This window comes from Physeter macrocephalus, chromosome 11 (assembly GCF_002837175.3).
Source record: "Physeter macrocephalus isolate SW-GA chromosome 11, ASM283717v5, whole genome shotgun sequence".
Classification (NCBI taxonomy): domain Eukaryota; kingdom Metazoa; phylum Chordata; class Mammalia; order Artiodactyla; family Physeteridae; genus Physeter; species Physeter macrocephalus.
This window is the reverse complement of record NC_041224.1, coordinates 182,142,720-182,160,930: the sequence shown is the minus strand read 5'-3', so window position 1 is coordinate 182,160,930 and position 18,211 is coordinate 182,142,720. Positions and strand designations below refer to the sequence as shown.

The window sequence follows — 18,211 nt, the reverse complement described above, 5'->3', positions numbered from 1 at the left end:
GTGTGTGTGTGTGTGTGTGTGTGTGTGTGTGTGTGTGTGTGAGCACGGGTGAGTGTACCGAGGCTGTGTACAAGGACCTTGGAGAGCACCAGGGGTGTGTGTGTGTGTGTGTGTGTGTGTGTGTGTGTGTGTGTGTGTGTGTGAGCGTGGGTGAGTGTGCGTCGGGAGACAGCTCCCAGAGCAGGTGGAACCGGAGCAGCCCCAGCAGGGGTGACCGCGGCGTTGGGGAGAGACAGGGAAGGACTGCACAGCCGCAGGAAATAGAGGTCCTGGAAGTGCAAGGGGGGGCACGTGCAGAGAGTGCAGGAGGGGAGTGAGGGGAGCGGGTGAGGGTAGGGTGTGACCTCTCAAGGTCTTGCGGTGCATTTAACCCTCACGCAGAACGAGTCTCCACTCTTCCTCAGCAGCATCTTTGTGTGACCTGCCCTGGTCGCTTCCCATCTGTGTCTAAGCAGGGAGAGGTGGCTGGGAGGAAGGCCACCCAGGGTCCTTGGGCCTGGAAGGTGGGGCTTCGGGGGATTTACACCCTTACATTGTCCTTTTTCTAGTGCGACATTATTGTAATTGTCTGCTTAAAACACGTGCTGATTTCCCTTAAAACAATACGGTGATTTTTTTTCCTTTTTCTCAAATAAAAGGTGGGCAGCACTGGACACAGGTCAAAATGTGGCTGTCCTGGCCAGGTGACTGAGGGATTGTGGCCTTCCTCAGTGGTTCCTATGTCTAAAAGATCACAAATATAAAAATTTTAAACTTTGTGAAAGCTGCCCCCAAATAGGAGGGTACAAGATGCGGACCCCCAGTCTCAGGCCAGTGAGCCATGTCGGGCTTCTGCAGAGTCAGAGGTAACACTGGGGTGTGGCAGCTCCTCATCTCTGGGCCGGGTGGACAGGTCTCCCCTGGGCCCTGCCCTGCTCCCGGCCCCTCTCCAGGCCCCCAGCGTTCCCTGCCTGGCCCTCTGCCTCCCCGCCCTCTGTGGCCAGCTTCTTGAAGACACTGAGTTTGTGGTAACTTGTCAGGGCAGTGATAGAAAACCAGCACGCCCAGGGTGACAGCAAACCCTGCCCCAGGCACTGCCACCTGTCCCCAGGCTCCACCCACGTCCTACTGTGAGAGAGCCATGGGCTCCCGGCCAGTCCCCACCGGAGCCGGCGCTTAGACCCCGCTGTCGGACCACGGGAGTTGGTGGGGGCCGCTGCCCAGCCCTGGGCCTCAGCCCCAAGGGAGCTGCTGAGGCGGGGCCGCTGGGTGCTGGGGCCACCAGCCAGCCCGCCCCCTGCTGGGCGCCCGGCTACTTCCAACTGCTCGTAGCCCACTCACTGCCCAGCCAGGCCTACTTGTTGCTCATTTCAAAGTTTTCTTAGCCAATCTTATTTCTTTTTTTCCCAGCTGAACTTTAGAATCATTTTGCTGAGATCTTTAAATAATCTTGTTAGTACTGGTTTGGGATTTGGTTGCAGCCACAGAGAGGCCGAAGGCCGACTTGTTCTCCGCTGTCTGTGCTGGTTGCCGGCCTATGGATGACCCAGAGGTCCCTACTGGCCCCAGGAGGTCGGCCACGTGTTTTCCTCGGGGGCCTATTCTCAGACTTCAGTGATCTGGCTTCCCAGATCCCTGTCGCTTCTGAGTTTCCATTTCATCCTCCAGCAGGCCCTGCACCCTCACCTCCCCCACGTGGCTAACGGTGTGAGGTCGTGTTCCCTATCTTCAGGAGCCTCTAATCCTTTGCCCTGTACTTTGTAACAGACACACTGGCCTGTGGGATGCGTAGCACTTCCCGGCTCCCCCGCTCTGCTTGGCCGCCTGTGCCCCTCACTTTAGCGTGGTGCTTGTTTGAAGATCGCGCTTCAGCGCTGGGGTTTGTAATAAGTCTGGTGAACAATCCGGATGTCCACCTGGCTGTCTTCACACGGTGTCAGGGCAGAAGTCTCCGCCCTGAAGCCCTGCAGAGTGGAGTACGTGAGACGTCCTGGGGAGGCTTGGAGTTGGTGGGAGCTTCCAGACAGAGCGCCTGTAGGTGCAGCTATGGCTACACGCTGGGTCCAGGGCTCCCTAGGTTGCTGCTCTGTGGGCGGGCAGCACACGGATGGGTAGAGGTGCAGGCGTCTCCTGCAGACTGGCTCCTGCCCTCCGGGAGCCCACCTCCGCCCCCCGCCCTCCCCCCCTCCGCCCCCCGCCCTCCCCCCCTCCCCCCGGGAGATGGATGCGATAATAAATGTGAATTGGCTGGCCCAGGGCCCGCAGAGGGCCAAGGTGAGGGGCCGGGCCGGGCCAGGGCTGGGCTGTAGTTTGGAGAGCTGTGTGACAGTCTATTCTGGGACATGGTTAGAGAATGCAGGTGGGCATGGTCCACGCCCTCGGCTCCAGGTCAAGGCCACGACCCTGTTAGCGGGGCAGAGGTGTGAGTGATGTGGTGGGGTGCTCGCTGCTGCCTCCTGCTCTGAATCTTGCTGCAGAGACACCGATGCAACGAAAGGGCTGTTAACACAGACCTCTGCCCGGTTTCGGCTCATGAGTCTGATTTGTGTCTCTAGGTGCTGGCAAAACCCCAACCCTGGGCGGCGGCTTCCACGTGAACCTGGGAAAGGAGTCAAGAGCACAGACCCTGCAGAACGGTATTTCCCGCCGCGGGTGCTGCTGGAAGAGGGTGGGCTCCTGAGGCGGGACAGGGATGTGGGACGAAGGATAAGAGTGGACAGCCTGCCGTGACCCCCGCCATCCTTGTCACCAAGCCAGTGCAGGCCCCACTTCTGGGAGGAATTGTTGGAGGAGTCCCCTCCCCGGGTCGTCAGGACCCTGCCTGGGTTCCCTGCAGTGCCCTGGGCCTCCTGCAGGGGCTCTCTGCCTGGGCCACTCAGTGAGGTCTCTGGACCCTAACGGGCCCACACCTGTTTGTTACGGTTTCAGTCGCGGTAAGCCCAGGGAAAACAAATTTATAGCAGTTTGATGTGTCGTTCCATTTGTGGTGTATCTTGTGACAGTCCCAGTCCACAACAGATTGGAGAAATGTCTGTTCAAACCTTGGCCTGTTTTTAATTGGGCTCTTTGTCTTCTTATTGAACTGTAAAAATTCTTTATGTGTTTTAGATACAAGTCTCTCTTATCAGTTACATGATTTGCATAAAATTTTCACCCACCCTGTGGGTTGTGTTTTTCACTCTCTCGATGGTATGCTTTGAAGCACAAAGGGTTTTAATTTTGATGATGTGCGGTTTATTTATGCCTTTGTTGCCTGTGCTTTTTGTGTCATAAGCAAGAAAGATTGCCTGATTCAATCCAAGTCACAAAGATGTATGCTGATGTTTCCTTCTGAGTGTTACGGTTTTAGCTCTTAGGTTGAGGTTTTGATCCACTCTGAGTTGGTTTTTGTGTCGAGTGTAAGGTAAGGGCCCTACTTCACTCCTTTGCATGTGGATATCCAGCTTGCTCAGCATCATTTGCTGAACAGACTGTATTCAGTTGGCCCCCTTGTCAAAAGTCAGTTGGCCATAAACGCGAGGGTTTGGAGTCTCACCTCTCTCCCATTGGTCTGTGTCTGTCCTTTTGCTATAGCTTCACACTGTTTGGTTATCGCATCTTTGTAGCAAGTTTTGAAATCAGTGTGAGTCCTCCCAGTTTGGTCTTCATTTTTATCATTGTTTTGTTGACTGAGTCCCTTGAATTTACATACGAATTTCAGGTTCAGTTTGTCAGTTTCTGCAAAGCAGCCAACTGGGCTTTTAATAGGGATTACATTGACTCTGTAGATCAATTTGGGGAGTACTGCCGTCTTAACAAGATGAAGTCTTCTGAAACCTGAATGTGGAATGTCTTTCCATTGATTTAGGTCTTCCATAATTTGTTTCAAAAATTTTTATGGTTTTCAGAGTATAAGTTGTACATTTCTTTGCTAAATTTATTCCTAAATATTTTATTTTTTGACTATTGTAAATTGAATTGCTTTTTAAATTTCAATTTTTGGTTGTTTGTTGCCAGTGTATAGAAATATGAGAGGTATTTGTATATTGATCTTGTATCCTGCAGCCCTTGAAAAACCCACATATTATAATAGTTTTTTTAGTGGATTCCTGAGAATTTTCTATATATAAGACCACGACATCTAAAAATAGATATAGCTTGGCTATACTTTCCAATCTAGACACCTTTTAATTTTCTTCCCTGACAGCCCTGGCTGGAACCTCCAGCACCACGGTGAATCCAGGTGACTTACTCCTGATTTCAGGGGAAGCATCCAGTCTCTCACCATTAAATGTGATATTGGCTGTGGTCAGCTCAGGCAGGGACACCCTCTGCTGGGACCTCTCAGACACTCTGTGAGGACGCTGTCAGGAATGTTAATGGCACATAAGAGTGCCTCCGTATTGGGTGTGTCCCAATAAGCTCCGCAGTTTTCACTTGCACGCTGGGAAGATGGGCTTGGTGAGGTCCAGCATCCTTACCTATATGCTGGTCACCTTCTCCTTGGCTCTCAAGGACCCGCCTCCTGTTGCTGCTGTGGATGGGAGTGGCCAGCACAGACTCCCCAGTCCAGTAGGGCTGACAGCCACGTCGGCTGACTACCGTGAGGGCAGGTGGTGGGCTTCTAATTACGACTCACATCAGAATGTTTTAAATCTTCCCCTGAGCTTTTTCCTTTGACCCCATGGGTTTATTAGTGTTGTTGGCTCGTCCAGCTTGATTCTTCTGTGTTTAGAGCTCATACTCTGTTGGATTTCAGTCTTTTGAAATGATCTGATGCTTGCGTTATGGCCCAACATATGGTCAATTGCAATCAGTTTGGGCACTTGAAAATATTTTTCTGCAAAAAGTGGGGTGTTCTGTACATGTCGCTTGGGCCAGATTCCCTCCCAGTGCTCACTGATTTCGGTTCTGCTTGTCTGTCTGTCGCTGAAAGGGCATATTAAGATCTCCATGATGATTGTGGATTTGTCCATTTCTACCCATAGTTTTGTTGGTCTTTTGTTTTGCCTGTTTTAAGACTATGTGTATACAAGTTTAGCTCATACAGACTTATTTATTGTGGCCGTGCTGTGCAGCTTGCGGGATCTCAGTTCCCCAACCAGGGATTGAACCCAGGCCACGGCGGTGAAAGCCCGGAATCCTAACCATTAGACCACCAGGGACCTCCTTAGTGAACACAGATTCACAATTATTCCTGGCTGGTAGCCTGAGCCTCCATTGCTAAAGTAGTGCTCTGGCCTTCGATCCCACTTGTATTGGCCTAGTTCCACCTGCTTTCTTCTAGCTGGTGCTGTCACATAATCTTTCTTGTTCTCTGTGGCTGACTTTGAGATCTTCTGCACATGAAGAAGTTTATTCCCTATAGAGAATGTATCTATTTCCGGGCTTCCCTGGTGGCACAGTGGTTAAGAATCCGCCTGCCAATGCAGGGGACACGGGTTCGAGCCCTGGTTCGGGAAGATCCCACATGCCGCGGAGCAACTAAGCCCGTGCGCCACAGCTGCTGAGCCTGAGCTCTAGAGCCTGCGAGTCACAACTGCTGAGCCCATGTGCCACAACTACTGAAACCCGCGCGCCTAGAGCCTGTGCTTGGTAACAAGAGATGCCACTGCAATGAGAAGCCCGTGCACCACAACGAAGAGCAGCCCCCGCTCGCCGCAACTAGAGAAAGCCCGCGCGCAGCGGCACAGACCCAACACAGCCAAAAATAAATAAATAAATAAATAAATAAATTCATGAGGAAAAAAAAGAACGTATATATTTCCAAAAACCTAGAATAGGTGGTACGTCGGACTCAAATCAGTTGTAGTTGTAAAGGGCAGCATTCATGCAGACGTATTCATGGCAGTAAAACTGGAAACTAGCAATAGAGAGAGAGAAATAGCCCACCTAATTTAAAAAAAACTTTAAATAGCCCTTGGTTTAAGTACGAAATCAAAGCAGAACTCGTGGACTCCTCGGGACAGGCTCGGTGAGGTCTGAGGCAGAGGTGGAGCCCACTCAGCTGTTCGGGGGCGCCCAGAGCTCTGGGGAGCAGCCTCGTCTGCCGTCCTCCTCACAGCTTTCCCGGGGGCTCCTGCCTGGGGTCCGCGCCCAGCGGCCTGGCCCGAGGAGGGGCTGGCCCTCCCTCCAGCCACCTGGGCAGGTGTCCCCTCCTGTCTTCGGCTGCCTCCCCCGGTGTTATCGTCCTGTCTCTGTCTGGGTGCGTGCTGCAGGGGCCGAGGGGGGCCATCTCTCCACAAGGCGCCTCTTTTCTCCACACCGGACCGGAGCTGGCCTGTCGTCCTCCCCCGGGGAAGACTCCCGTCTTTTCACTTCCCACCACCCGTCCCCAGTCTGTTGGGTTGGGTTGAAATCTATGGATTTAACTTCAGCTGTTACTATTTGTGTTAGGTTTTAGGTGCCTTTCTTAGAAAACAAGAGAGTTGGGAGAGGACCAGACGGCTTGGGTTGTGATTCCGTTCACGCGGGGGTCTGCGCCTCCTGGCCCCCCTCCCTCCCTGGAGGTGTGGTGCCCAAGAGGTCCCTCTCTTGGGCCATCTCTGGTTTCTTGGGAACGTGCTCAGGTCCAACTGAGGTACAGCTCAGTGAGAGAGAAACCCTGGACTCTGTCTTCCCTCCAGGTGCCTGGGAGGGGCTGGAGCGGGTGCCCCACTTAGCGTGGAAAGGGCATCCTGGGCGCCAGCGAGGGGATTTGGTCCAATCTGAGTTTCCGTCTCACTCTCTTTTTCTTTCTTAACTTGGCCCTTTTGGGGTTTTCTGTCTATCTTTGAAGTTCTGAAATGCCTCTAGGCTGGAGCATTGGTCACTGACTTGATGAGCCCTTTCACGTGGGAGACATTTCGTAGGGAAACTTCTTATTCTATTCTTTTTGTCTGTTTTTCTTGGTATAACGTATGTACAGTAAAGTGCATAAAATGTACCAGCCTTAAGTGAACTGCTTGATTAATGCATATGACTTAAGGCCTGGGCTCAGATCATGGTTGAGCATGTTTCTTATACCCCAGGAAGCTCCCCATGGTCGATTAGTTTTACTTGGTTTTCTGCTTCAGACAATTAGAATCACAGAGAATGTCCTTTTGGTGTGTGTGTACCAGCAGTTTGTTTGTTGCCGCGTAGGATTTCATGTGTGAATGTACCACAACTTATTTATCTGCTTTTCCACGGACGTTTGGCATCTCCGTTTTGGCTGCCGTGTGTGTTCTTTTTTTTTTAAATACGTTTTTACATTCTTTTTTTTTTTTAACATTTATTTTATTTTTTTGGCTGCATTGGGTCTTAGTTGTGGCACGCGGGATCTCTGTTGAGGTGTGCAGGATCTGTCTTTGTGGCACGTGGGCTCTTCGTTGTGGCGCTGGACTTCTCTCTAGTTGTGGCACGTGGGCTCTGTAGTTTGCGGCGCATGGGCTCTGTAGTTTGCGGCGCATGGGCTCTCTCGTTGAGGTGCACGAGTTCAGTAGTTGTGGCGTGAGGCCTTAGTTGCCCCGCGGCACTTGGGATGTTAATTCTCTGACCAGGGATCTACCCGAGTCCCCTGCATTGGAAGGCAAATTCTTTACCACTGGTTTCCTTTGCTGTGCAAAAGCTTGTAAGTTTGATTAGGTCCCATTTGTTTATTTTTGTTTTTATTTCTATTGCCTTGGGAGACTGACCTAAGAAAACAGTGGTACAATTTATGTGAGAGAATGTTTTGACTGTGATCTCTTCTAGGAGTTTTACGGTGTCATGTCCTTTATTTATTTATTTGGTTGTGCCGGGTCTTGGTTGTGGCAGGCGGGCTCTTTAGTTGCAGCTCTCGGGCTCCTTAGTTTCGGCTCGCCAGCTCCTTGGTTGCAGCATGCAGGCTCCTTAGCTGTGGCATGTGAACTCTTAGTTGCGGCATGCATGTGGCATCTAGTTCCCTGACTAGGAATCAAACCCAGGCCCCCTGCATTGGGAGCATGGAGTCTTAACCACTGCGCCACCAGGGAAGTCCCTATGGTGTCATGTCTTATGTTTAAGTCTTTGAGCCATTTTGAGTTTATTTTTGTGTCTGGTGTGAGTGTGCGTTCTAACTTCATTGATTTACATGCATCTGTCCAACTTTCCCAGCACCACTTGCTGAAGAGACTGTCTTTTTCCCATTTTATATTCTTGCCTCCTTTGTCGAAGATTAATTGACTGTCGGTGTATGGGTTTATTTCTGGGCTCTCTATTGTGTTCCATTGATCTGTAAGTCTGTTTTTGTACCAATACCACACCATTTTGATTACCGTAGCTTTGCAGTACTGTCTGAAGTCTGGGAGGGTTATGCCTCCTGCTGTGTTTTTCTTCCTCAGGATTGCTTTGGCAATTTTGGGTCTTTTATGGTTCCATATAAATTTTGGGGTTATTTGTTCCTTTTCTGTGAAAAATGTCATGGGTATTTTGATAGGGATCACATTAAATCTGTAGATTGCTTTGGATAGTATTGCCATTTTAACAATATTAATTTTTCCAATCCAAGAGCATGGGATATCTTTCCATTTCTTTGAATCCTCTTTAATTTCCTTTATTAATGCTTTATAGTTCTCAGCATATAAGTCTTTTATCTCCTGGATCAGGTTTATTGCTAGGTGTATATATATATATATATATATATATATATATTTGTGTGTGTGTGTGTGTGTGTTATTTCAAAAGGTATTGTTTTTTTTACATTCCCTTTCTGATATTTCATTGTTGGTGTAAAGAAATGCAGCCAATTTTTGAATGTTGGTCTTATATCCTGCTACTTTGGTGTGTGTGTTATTTTAAAAGGTATTGTTTTTTTTACATTCCCTTTCTGATATTTCATTGTTGGTGTAAAGAAATGCAGCCAATTTTTGAATGTTGGTCTTATATCCTGCTACTTTGCTGAATTCATTTATTAGGTCTAGTAGTTTTTGTGCAGAGTCCTTAGGGTTTTCTATATATAGTATCCTGTCATCTGCATGTAGTGACAGTTTTACCTCTTCCCTTCCAATTTGGATACGTTTTATTTCTTTTTCTTGTCTGATTGCTGTGGCTAGGACTTCCAATACTACGTTGAAAAGAAGTGGTGAGAGTGGGCATCCTTGTCTTGTTTGAGATTTTAGCGGGAAGGCTTTTAGCTCTTCACTGTTGAGTATTATATTGGCCGTGGGCTTGTCATAAATGGCTTTTATTATGTTGAGATATGTTCCCTCTATTCCCACTTTGGTAAGAGTTTTTATCATGAATGGATGTTGAATCATGTCACGTGCTTTTTCTGCATCATTTGAGATGACCATGTGGTTTTGGACTTTTCTTTTGTTAATGTGGTGTATTACATTGATTGATTTGTGAATGTTGAACTATCCTTGTGAACCTGGGATAAATCCCACTTGGTCGTGGTGTATGATCTTTTTTATGTGTTATTGGATTCGGTTTGCTAATTTTTTTTTTTTGCGGTACGCAGGCCTCTCACTGTTGTGGCCTCTCCCGTTGCGGAGCACAGGCTCCGGACGCGCAGGCTCAGTGGCCACGGCTCACGGGCCTAGCTGCTCCGCGGCATGTGGGATCTTCCCGGACCGGGGCATGAACCCATGTCCCCTGCATCGGCAGGCGGGCTCCCAACCACTGCGCCACCAGGGAAGCCCCAGTTTGCTAATGTTTTGTTGAGAATTTTTGCATCTATGTTCATCAAAGATATTGGCCTATCATTTTCTTTTTTGGTGGTGTCTTTGTCTGGTTTTGGTATTAGGGTGATGGTGGCTTCATAGAATGTCTTTGGGAGTGTTCCCTCCTCTTTATTCTTTTGGAAGAGTTTGAGAAGGATTGGTATAAATTCATCTTTGTATGTTTGGTAGAATTTGCTTGTGAAGCCATCTGGTCCTGGACTTTTGTTTGTAGGGAGGTTTTTGTTTTGTTTTTTTAACAGATTCTATTTCACTTCTAGTGATTGGTCTGTTCAAATCATCTATTTCTTCTTGATTCAGTTTTGTTGAGCAGTATGTTTCTAGAAAGTTGTTCATTTCTTCTAGGTTGTCAAATTTGTTGGTGTATAATCGTTCATAGTATCCTCTTTTTTTTTTTTTTTTTTTTTTTGTATTTCTGCGGTGTCAGTTGAGATTTCTCCTTTTTCATTTCTTATTATGTTTATCTGGGTTCTCTTTTCTTCTTGGTGAGCCTGGCCAGAGGTTTGCCAATTGTGTTTACCCTTTCAAAGAACCAGCTCTTGGCTTTACTGATTTTTTTTTTCTATATTTTTAAATCTCTATCTCATTTATTTCCTCCATGATCTTTATTATTTCCTTCCTCCTGCTGACTTTAGGTTTTGTTTGTTCTTCTTTTTCTAATTCTTTTAGGTGGTAGGTTAGGTTGTTTACTTGAGATTTTCCTTGTTTTTTGATGAAGGCCTGTATTGCTATGAACTTCCCTCTAAGAATTGCTTATGCTGTGTCCCATAGATTTTCTATGGTTGTGCTTTCATTGTTGTCTGTCTTAAGGTATTTGTAGCATGTTATTTAGTCTTCATGTAGTCTTTTTTTTTTTCTCATTTCTTTCCTGTGGTTGATGTCTAGTTTCATTGGCATTTTGGTCAGAGAAGATGCTTGAAATAATTCCTGTAGTTTTAAATTTGTTGAGGTTAGTTTTGTGCCCTAATATGTGGTCAGTCCTAGAGAGTGTTCCATGTACGTTTGAAAATAATGTGTATTCTGGTGGTTTTTTTTTTTGGATGTAATGTCGTGAAAGTATCAATTAAGTCTAACTGTTGTATTATTTAGGATCTCTGTTGGCTTATTGATTCTCTGTCTGGAATATCTGTCCATTGAGTGAGTGGGATGTTAAAGTCTTCTACTATTACTGTATTCCTGTCCTTGTCTGCCTTTATCTTTGTTAGTATTTGTTTTATGTATTTGGGTGCTCCTATATTAGGTGCATATATGTTGATGAGTGTAAAATCCTGTTCTTGTATTGATCCTTTTATCATTATATAGTGTCATTTATCTTTTCTTATGGCCTTTGTTTTAAAGTCTATTGTGTTTGATACGAATAGTGTGACTCCCACTTTCTTGTCATTTCAGTTTGCGTGAAATGTCTTTTTCCATCCCCTCACTTTCAATCTGTGTGTGTCCTTTGCCCTAAAGTGGGTCTCTTGTAGGCAGCGTGTTATAGGCTCTTGTTTTTTTTTTAAAAAAATTAATTTATTTATTTATTTATTTTTGGCTGTGTTGGGTCTTTGTTGCTGCGCTGGGCTTTCTCTAGTTGTGGTGAGCGGGGGCTACTCTTTGTTGCGGTGTGTGAGTTTCTCATTTCGATGGCTTCTCTTGCTGCGGAGCACGGGCTCTAGGCGTGTGGGCTTCAGTAGTTGTGGCACATGGGCTCAGTAGTTGTGGCTTGCGGGCTCTAGAGCACAGGCTCAGTAGTTGTGGCTCACGGGCTTAGTTGCTCCGCGGCATGTGGGATCTTCCCGGACCAGGGCTCAAACCCGTGTCCCCTGCATTGGCAGGCACATTCCTAACCACTGCACCACAAGGAAAGCCTGACTCTTGTTTTTTTCTCCAATCTGCCACTCTGTGTCTTTTGATTGGAGCATTCAGTCTATTGACATTTAAGGTAATTATTGATACATATGTATTTATTGCCATTTCAGACCTTGTTTTGCAGTTGATTCTTTGTTTCTTCTTTGTTCCCTTCTTTTTGTTTTTCTTTTTGTGGTTTGATGATTTCCTTTCATGCTGTGTTCTTTTTGGTTTTCGTGAATCTGTTGTATATTTTTTTTTTTGCGGTTGCCCTGTTTTTCAAGTGTGTCAATGCCTTCTTGTATCTGCTTGCTTTAGACTGATAGTCATATAGACTTAAACACATTCCAAAGAAAAAGAAAAAGAAAAAGAATCTGCCTTTTCTTACTGTCCTTCCCCACATTTTATGATTTTGATGTCCCTTTTTACATCTGCATGTTTACCCTTTTGCTGTTCCTTGTGTTTATCCTTGCTTTCACAAATAGGTTTTTTTTTTTTCTTTTTGATCTGTTTACTGGATAATTTAAGTGATTTACTGTCCAATTGTGATTTCCTCCTTCCTAGATCTTCTTCTTTTCTATTTAGAGATGACCTTTCAATATTTCTTTCAGGATAGGTTTAGTAATTGCTGTATTCTTTTCGTTTTTGCTTGTCTGAGAAATTCTTTATTTTTCCTATTCTAAATGATAATCTTGCTGGGTAGAGAGTTCTACAGTAGGTTGCAGAGTTTTCTCTTTCAAGACTTTGAATGTATTTTACCACTCCTTTCTGGCCTGCAGTGTTTCTGCAGAGAAATCAACTGATAGCCTTACGGGAGTTCCCTTGTAATTAACTCTTTGTCTTTCTCTTGCTGCCTTTAGAATCCTCTCTTTATCTTTAACATTTGTCATTTTAATTATAATATTTCTTAGTGTAGGTCTGTTTGGGTTTATCTTGTTTGGGACCCTCTATACTTCCTGTATCTGGATATCTGTTTCCTGCTTTAGGTTTGGGAATTTCTCAGCCATAATTTCTTCGAACACATTCTCGATCCCCTTTTCTCTTTCTTCTCCTTCTGGAATCCCTATTTTGTGTAGATTGGCCTGCTTTATATTATCCCATAAGTCTCTCTTTTTTTTTTTTTTTTTTTTGTGGTATGCGGGCCTCCCCCTGCTGTGGCCTCTCCCGTTGCGGAGCACAGGCTCCGGAGTGCAGGCCCAGCGGCCATGGCTCACGGGCCCAGCAGCTCCGCGGCACGTGGGATCCTCCCAGACCGGGGCGCAAACCCGGTTCCCCTGCATCGGCAGGCGGACGCGCAACCACTGCGCCACCAGGGAAGCCCCCCATAAGTCTCTTATATTGCTTTCATTTTTTTCATTTGGCTTTCTGTCTGCCGATTTGATGGGGTAATTTCCACTATTCTGTCCTCCAGGTCACTTATTCTTTCTTCTGCATTATTCATTCTGCTTTTCTGCCTTTAGCTCAGCTTTCGTCTAAGCAAATGAATTTTCTAATTTTTCTTTGCTCCTCTTTATAGTTCTAGTTCCTTTTTACAGTAATCTGCATTTCTGTCAATAGCCTTTCCTAATTCTTTCAGTATTTTCATTACCGACTTTTTGAACCTGGTGTCTGTTAGACTGAAGAGGTTTCACTGTTTGTTCTTTCAGGGGAATTCTCTTGGTCTTTTAAATGAGAGTGCTTCCTCTGCCTCTTCATTTTATTTATGTTTCTCTTACTCTGTGAGTTTAGGAGAAACAAATATCTACTGTAGTCTCGGAGGGCTATTTATATACCGGAGCGTCTCTGTGTAGCTTGTGTGGGTTTACTATTTTTTTGGCGTGAGGGCTGTTCTTGGTTTGGATGCTTGCTGTCTCTTTCTTCAGCATGTGCTAGCCTTTATCCCCTTGATAGGGGTGTGCAGGTGCATGGCCCGTGCACATGCTCCCAGGGAGGCGGGGCAGCGGTTGGCTTCCGGTCATGGGTTCCTGGCGGAGGCAGCTGGCTGCACATACTCCGGGGAGATGGGGCAGTGGTTGGCGCTGGGTCGAGGGACCCTTGGCAGTGGTGGGCTGCCCACGCTCCAGGAAGGTGGGGGCAGTGACCTGCACCTGCTCACAAGACCCTTGGCAGCGCTGGCCCTCACCGCCTCTGAAGTCTGAGATGGCAGCAGTGACTAGCGCCCGCCCCTGGAGCTCTAGCAGGCGGTGCCCTGCCGTGTGAGAGCATGGAGAAAGAAGCTCCTAAGGTGGGCCTGCTCTTCTCCTTGTGCGCCCCCCAGCAGCGGCGCCCTGACTCTCTGGAGGGCCCAGGCTTCTTCCTGGACTCCCTCATTTGTGGTGCACCACACCCCAGCCCCCTCAGGCTGTCTTCGTGCAGCCAAGCCCGGTCCTCTCCCCAGGGTCTGACCTCCAAAGCCCGAGCCTCAGCACCCAGCCCCCGCTGGCCCCAGTGGATAGGCGTCTCCGACAGTGGAGAGCCTTTCGGCACCGATCCTCTGTGCAGGTCTCTCTCTGCTCTGCCCTCCCCTCTGTCCTGACAGATGTCCCCACCAGTGAGGGGACTTCCCGTGTGTGGAACGGTTTCCTCTTTCACAGCTCCCTCCCAGGGCAGAGGTCCTGTCCTGATTCCTTTCTTTTTTTTTTTTTTCCCCTTTTTTTTTTTTTGTCCTACCCAGTTACATGGAGATTTTCTTGCCCTTTTGGAGGTCTGAGGTCTTCTGCCAGCATTCAGTAGATGTTCTGTGAGGGTTCCACATGTAGACGTATTTTTTATTTTTTATTTTTAAAAATTTTTTGCCACACCTCACAGCATGTGGGATCTCAGTTCCCTGACCAGGGATCGAACCTGCTCCCCCTTCAGTGGAAGCGCAGCGTCTTAACCACTGGACTGTCAGGGAAGCCCCCTGTAGATGTATTTTTGATGTATCTGTGGGAGGTGAGCTCCACATCCTACTTCTCCACCATCTTGATCCGCTCCCTTGAGGTTTGCATTTTTCAGTGTGGACATCCAGTTGTTACAACACCATTTATCAAAGAGACCATTCTTTCCTAGTCAATTGCATTGGTCCATTTGCCATAAATAAAGTGACCATAGACGGAGGAGTCAATTCCAGCCTCTGGTGAGACACCACAGACACACTCTTGAACTGCTGTCAGTTGGTCTGTCTGTCCTGAGCTAGTGCTACATTGTCCTGATCACTGCATCCAGTGAAAACGTGCTAGTGTAAGTTCTCCAGCTTTGTTGTTGTTCCTCGAGATCGTCTTGGCTATTCTAGCTCCTTTGCGTTACAAAATAAATGTTAGAATCAGCTTGTTGGTTTCCAAAGGGAAACTTGCCAGTTTTTTGATTGGGATTGCATTGAATCTATAGATCAATTTGTGGGGAATTGTTTCATTTACTTATGAAATCTAATAGTTTATAAATTCTCTCCTTCATTAACACTCATGTGCTCTGGGACTAGACATCATTGCTTCTTCCTTTCCCGTCCTTATGGTCATCATTTATGTTCAGGGCTTTTTTACATTTTTTTTTCTTTGTTACATTTTTATTGCTGTATGTTGCTACCCTCTCCAGTGAGGTGCCAAATAGAATGGGATTGGGTGTTCTTGTCTGATTCCTGGCAGTGACGGGAAGTGATCAGTATTTCTGTTATTGAGAATGATGTCAGCATTTTGTCACATGCTTCTTTGTATTATTGAAATGATGATATATTTTTTTCTGTTTATCTTGTTATTGTAATTAATTACACTGATTGATTTTGTGAATGTGAAGCTCACCCCGCATTTCTGGAATAAATCTCATTGGGTCTCGATGCATTGTTCATTTTTGGTTCTCTGTAAGAGCTACGTGTGATTTACCTGTTTCTTCTTTAAATGTGTGGAAGGATTACTAGCGAAGCCATCTGGGCTTTGAGTTTTCCTTGTAAAGAGATTTTAATTACAGTTACATTTCCTTAACAGGACAATTTTAAATAGGATTTTACTGGGACCACTTAGATTTTCTATTTCTTCTTGTCAGTTTTGGTAAGATGTGCTTTTCAATTTAATATCTGTTTCAGTAATTCAAATTCAGATTTGTCATAGTCTTTCATAATATTCTCTTATGCTTTTAATGTGTTTCCTAGATTTTTAGTGATGTTCTTCTTTTATTCCTGACATTAGTAAATTATCCTTTATCCCTTTTTTCTTGATTGATCTTGCTAGGAATTTATCAATTTAGCAATCGTGTTAATCTTTTCAAAGAGTGAATTTGGCTTTGATCTTCTGCTGTCTGTTTGCTATTTGATTGGGTTCTGTTCTTTATTATTCCCTTTCTTCCACATCTTCTGTGTAGTTTGTTATTCTTTTTTGGCTTCTTAAGTTGGAAACTTCATCAGTTTTTCAGGCTTTCTTTTTCTAATATTTGCGTTTAAGCTGTACATTTCCCTAAGCTTTGGTCTAGCTGTAACCTCCAAGTTTTGAGATAGCTATTTCTTTTTTTGTTTGTTTTTTGTTGTTGTTGTCAAAGTATAGTCGATTTACCATGTTGTGTTAGAGATAGCTATTTCTCCTTTTAGTTCTGTGGGGTGTTTTAAAATTTTTTATTTAAAATAGTGTCAGACTTGCAGACTTAACAGCAGAGTCGCAGATATAGCACCCTGAGCATTCCGGTCTCCAGCTTTCCCGTTAACACGGACATGGTCCATAACCTCGGCACAGTGATCTACGCTGAGAAGGTGTGGCACGCGGCACAGGGCTGCTGATGGCACTGCACACCTGGCTCCCCATCCCGGGCTGCCCACTCGTGCCCTCTCTGCTTCAGGGTCCAGTCAGGGCTCCCGGGCTGCATGTAGCCTCGCCTTCCATAGTCTCCTCCCATCTGTGACAGTTTCTCCCAACCTGGACACATTGCAAGAGTCCTGGGTGGGTGTTTTATAGAAGGTTGCTCAGTTTGCGTTTGCTGTGGATTCTGGGGGAGAGCCCACAGAGACGTGGTGCCTTTCTCTTTGCCCCATAGCAGGGCTACCTCAGGTCATGTGACTCGTCACTGGTGATGTTGGCCTAGATCACTGCCAGGGTCCTCTACAAAATGTCTCACGTGTTTCTTTTCCATCCTCTGTCCCTTAGAAGCAAGTCACTGAGTCCAGCCGCACTCAGACAGGGGAGGGAAACTGAGTCCACCTCCCCGGGGAGGGGGGATGTTAATGCGCACATGTTACTGGAAGATTGTAGGGAGGAGCTTAGTGGCTGTGCAATCCCTGCTTCTCCTTGAAGCCTTGCCTGCTGCTCCCAGTGGCTCAGCAGGTCTTTCCTGCAGCAGTGCCTTTTGTGCTAAGGCCCTCATCCCCGCACCATTTTAGCCTTCGGAATTTTGTCAGGTAGCATTGTCCCTTTCCTGTTAGTTCTGTCAAGTTTTACTTTGTATGTTTTGAAGGTAAGTTATTAAGTCCATACTGTTGCCCACCTTCAAATAAAACAGCCAGTTACGTTACCAGCAACATGAGTTTACTTGGGAGAGGCAGGGGAATTGCAGTTCGGGACCCACAAGCTACGGCAAACCACAGGCAAGTCCTGCAACAATGGAGAGGAGCCTTCCTTTATTGGGGGGCGGGGGGAGGAGGAAGTTGGGCGGGGCTGCTTTGAAGGTTTTCCAGTCTCCATTGGAGGAAAGTGAGAGTTGAGGGTGTGGCGGTTTCTCATTGGCTGGGCTGTTGCTGGGCTGGGAGAAAATCTTCCTTCCTCTGTGCAATCCCTGCTTCTCCTTGAAGCCTTGCCTGCTGCTCCCAGTGGCTCAGCAGGTCTTTCCTGCAGCAGTGCCTTTTGTGCTAAGGCCCTCATCCCCGCACCATTTTAGCCTTCGGAATTTTGTCAGGTAGCATTGTCCCTTTCCTGTTAGTTCTGTCAAGTTTTACTTTGTATGTTTTGAAGGTAAGTTATTAAGTCCATACTGTTGCCCACCTTCAAATAAAACAGCCAGTTACGTTACCAGCAACATGAGTTTACTTGGGAGAGGCAGGGGAATTGCAGTTCGGGACCCACAAGCTACGGCAAACCACAGGCAAGTCCTGCAACAATGGAGAGGAGCCTTCCTTTATTGGGGGGGGGGGGCGGGGGGCGGGGAGGAAGTTGGGCGGGGCTGCTTTGAAGGTTTTCCAGTCTCCATTGGAGGAAAGTGAGAGTTGAGGGTGTGGCGGTTTCTCATTGGCTGGGCTGTTGCTGGGCCGGGAGAAAATCTTCCTTCCTCTTCCCGGGGCAGCGCACCAGCTTCTTCCTGCCCAGAAGCGCAAAGCAAGCTGGGAAGGAGGGCCTGGTGTGGGAGCGCCCCCTTCAGGGCTTCCCGCCTCCATTTTACGCGAGGTTGCCCTTATTAATTTCCACACTGTAGGATTGTTATTTCTTCCTGTGGTGTTCATATGTTCTTATCACATGCCCTCTTTATTTCTAATAATCCTTCTTGCCTAAAAGTCTGCTCCCTGTCTGGAGGGAGAGGCCTGCCCATGTCAGCTGTGAGCCTCCCTCTGTGGTTTGTCACCTGGCAGCTGCCCTCCTTTGGGGCTGCATTCTGGGAGGGTCCCTTCCTCCAACTCCTAGCTCTCTTTTTATTTTTATTTATTTATTTACTTATAAATTTATTTTATTTACTTATTTTTGGCTGCTTTGGGTCTTTGTTGCTGCACTTGGGCTTTCTCTGTTTGTGGCGAGCGGGCGCTACTCTTTGTTGCGGTGCGCGGGCTTCTCACTGTGGTAGCTTCTCTTGTTATGGAGCACGGGCTCTAGGCACGCAGGCTTCAGTAGTTGTGGCTCGCGGGC

General features: G+C 46.8%; 1 protein-coding gene across 9 annotated transcripts in view; it reads left to right on the top strand.

Moving 5' to 3' along the window:
• The window catches only part of BRF1 (BRF1 general transcription factor IIIB subunit), a 79,550-nt gene that overhangs the window by 7,086 nt on the left and 54,253 nt on the right, over positions 1-18,211 (top strand). For all 9 annotated transcript variants that reach the window (XR_008618747.1, XM_055088770.1, XM_055088768.1 and 6 more), the window contains exon 2: positions 2,535-2,615. Coding sequence is in view for 8 of the 9 variants with exons in the window: in XM_055088770.1 (XP_054944745.1) it covers positions 2,535-2,615 (81 nt within the window). In the remaining variant the exon portion in view is untranslated. The remainder of the gene's footprint in view (positions 1-2,534; positions 2,616-18,211) is intronic.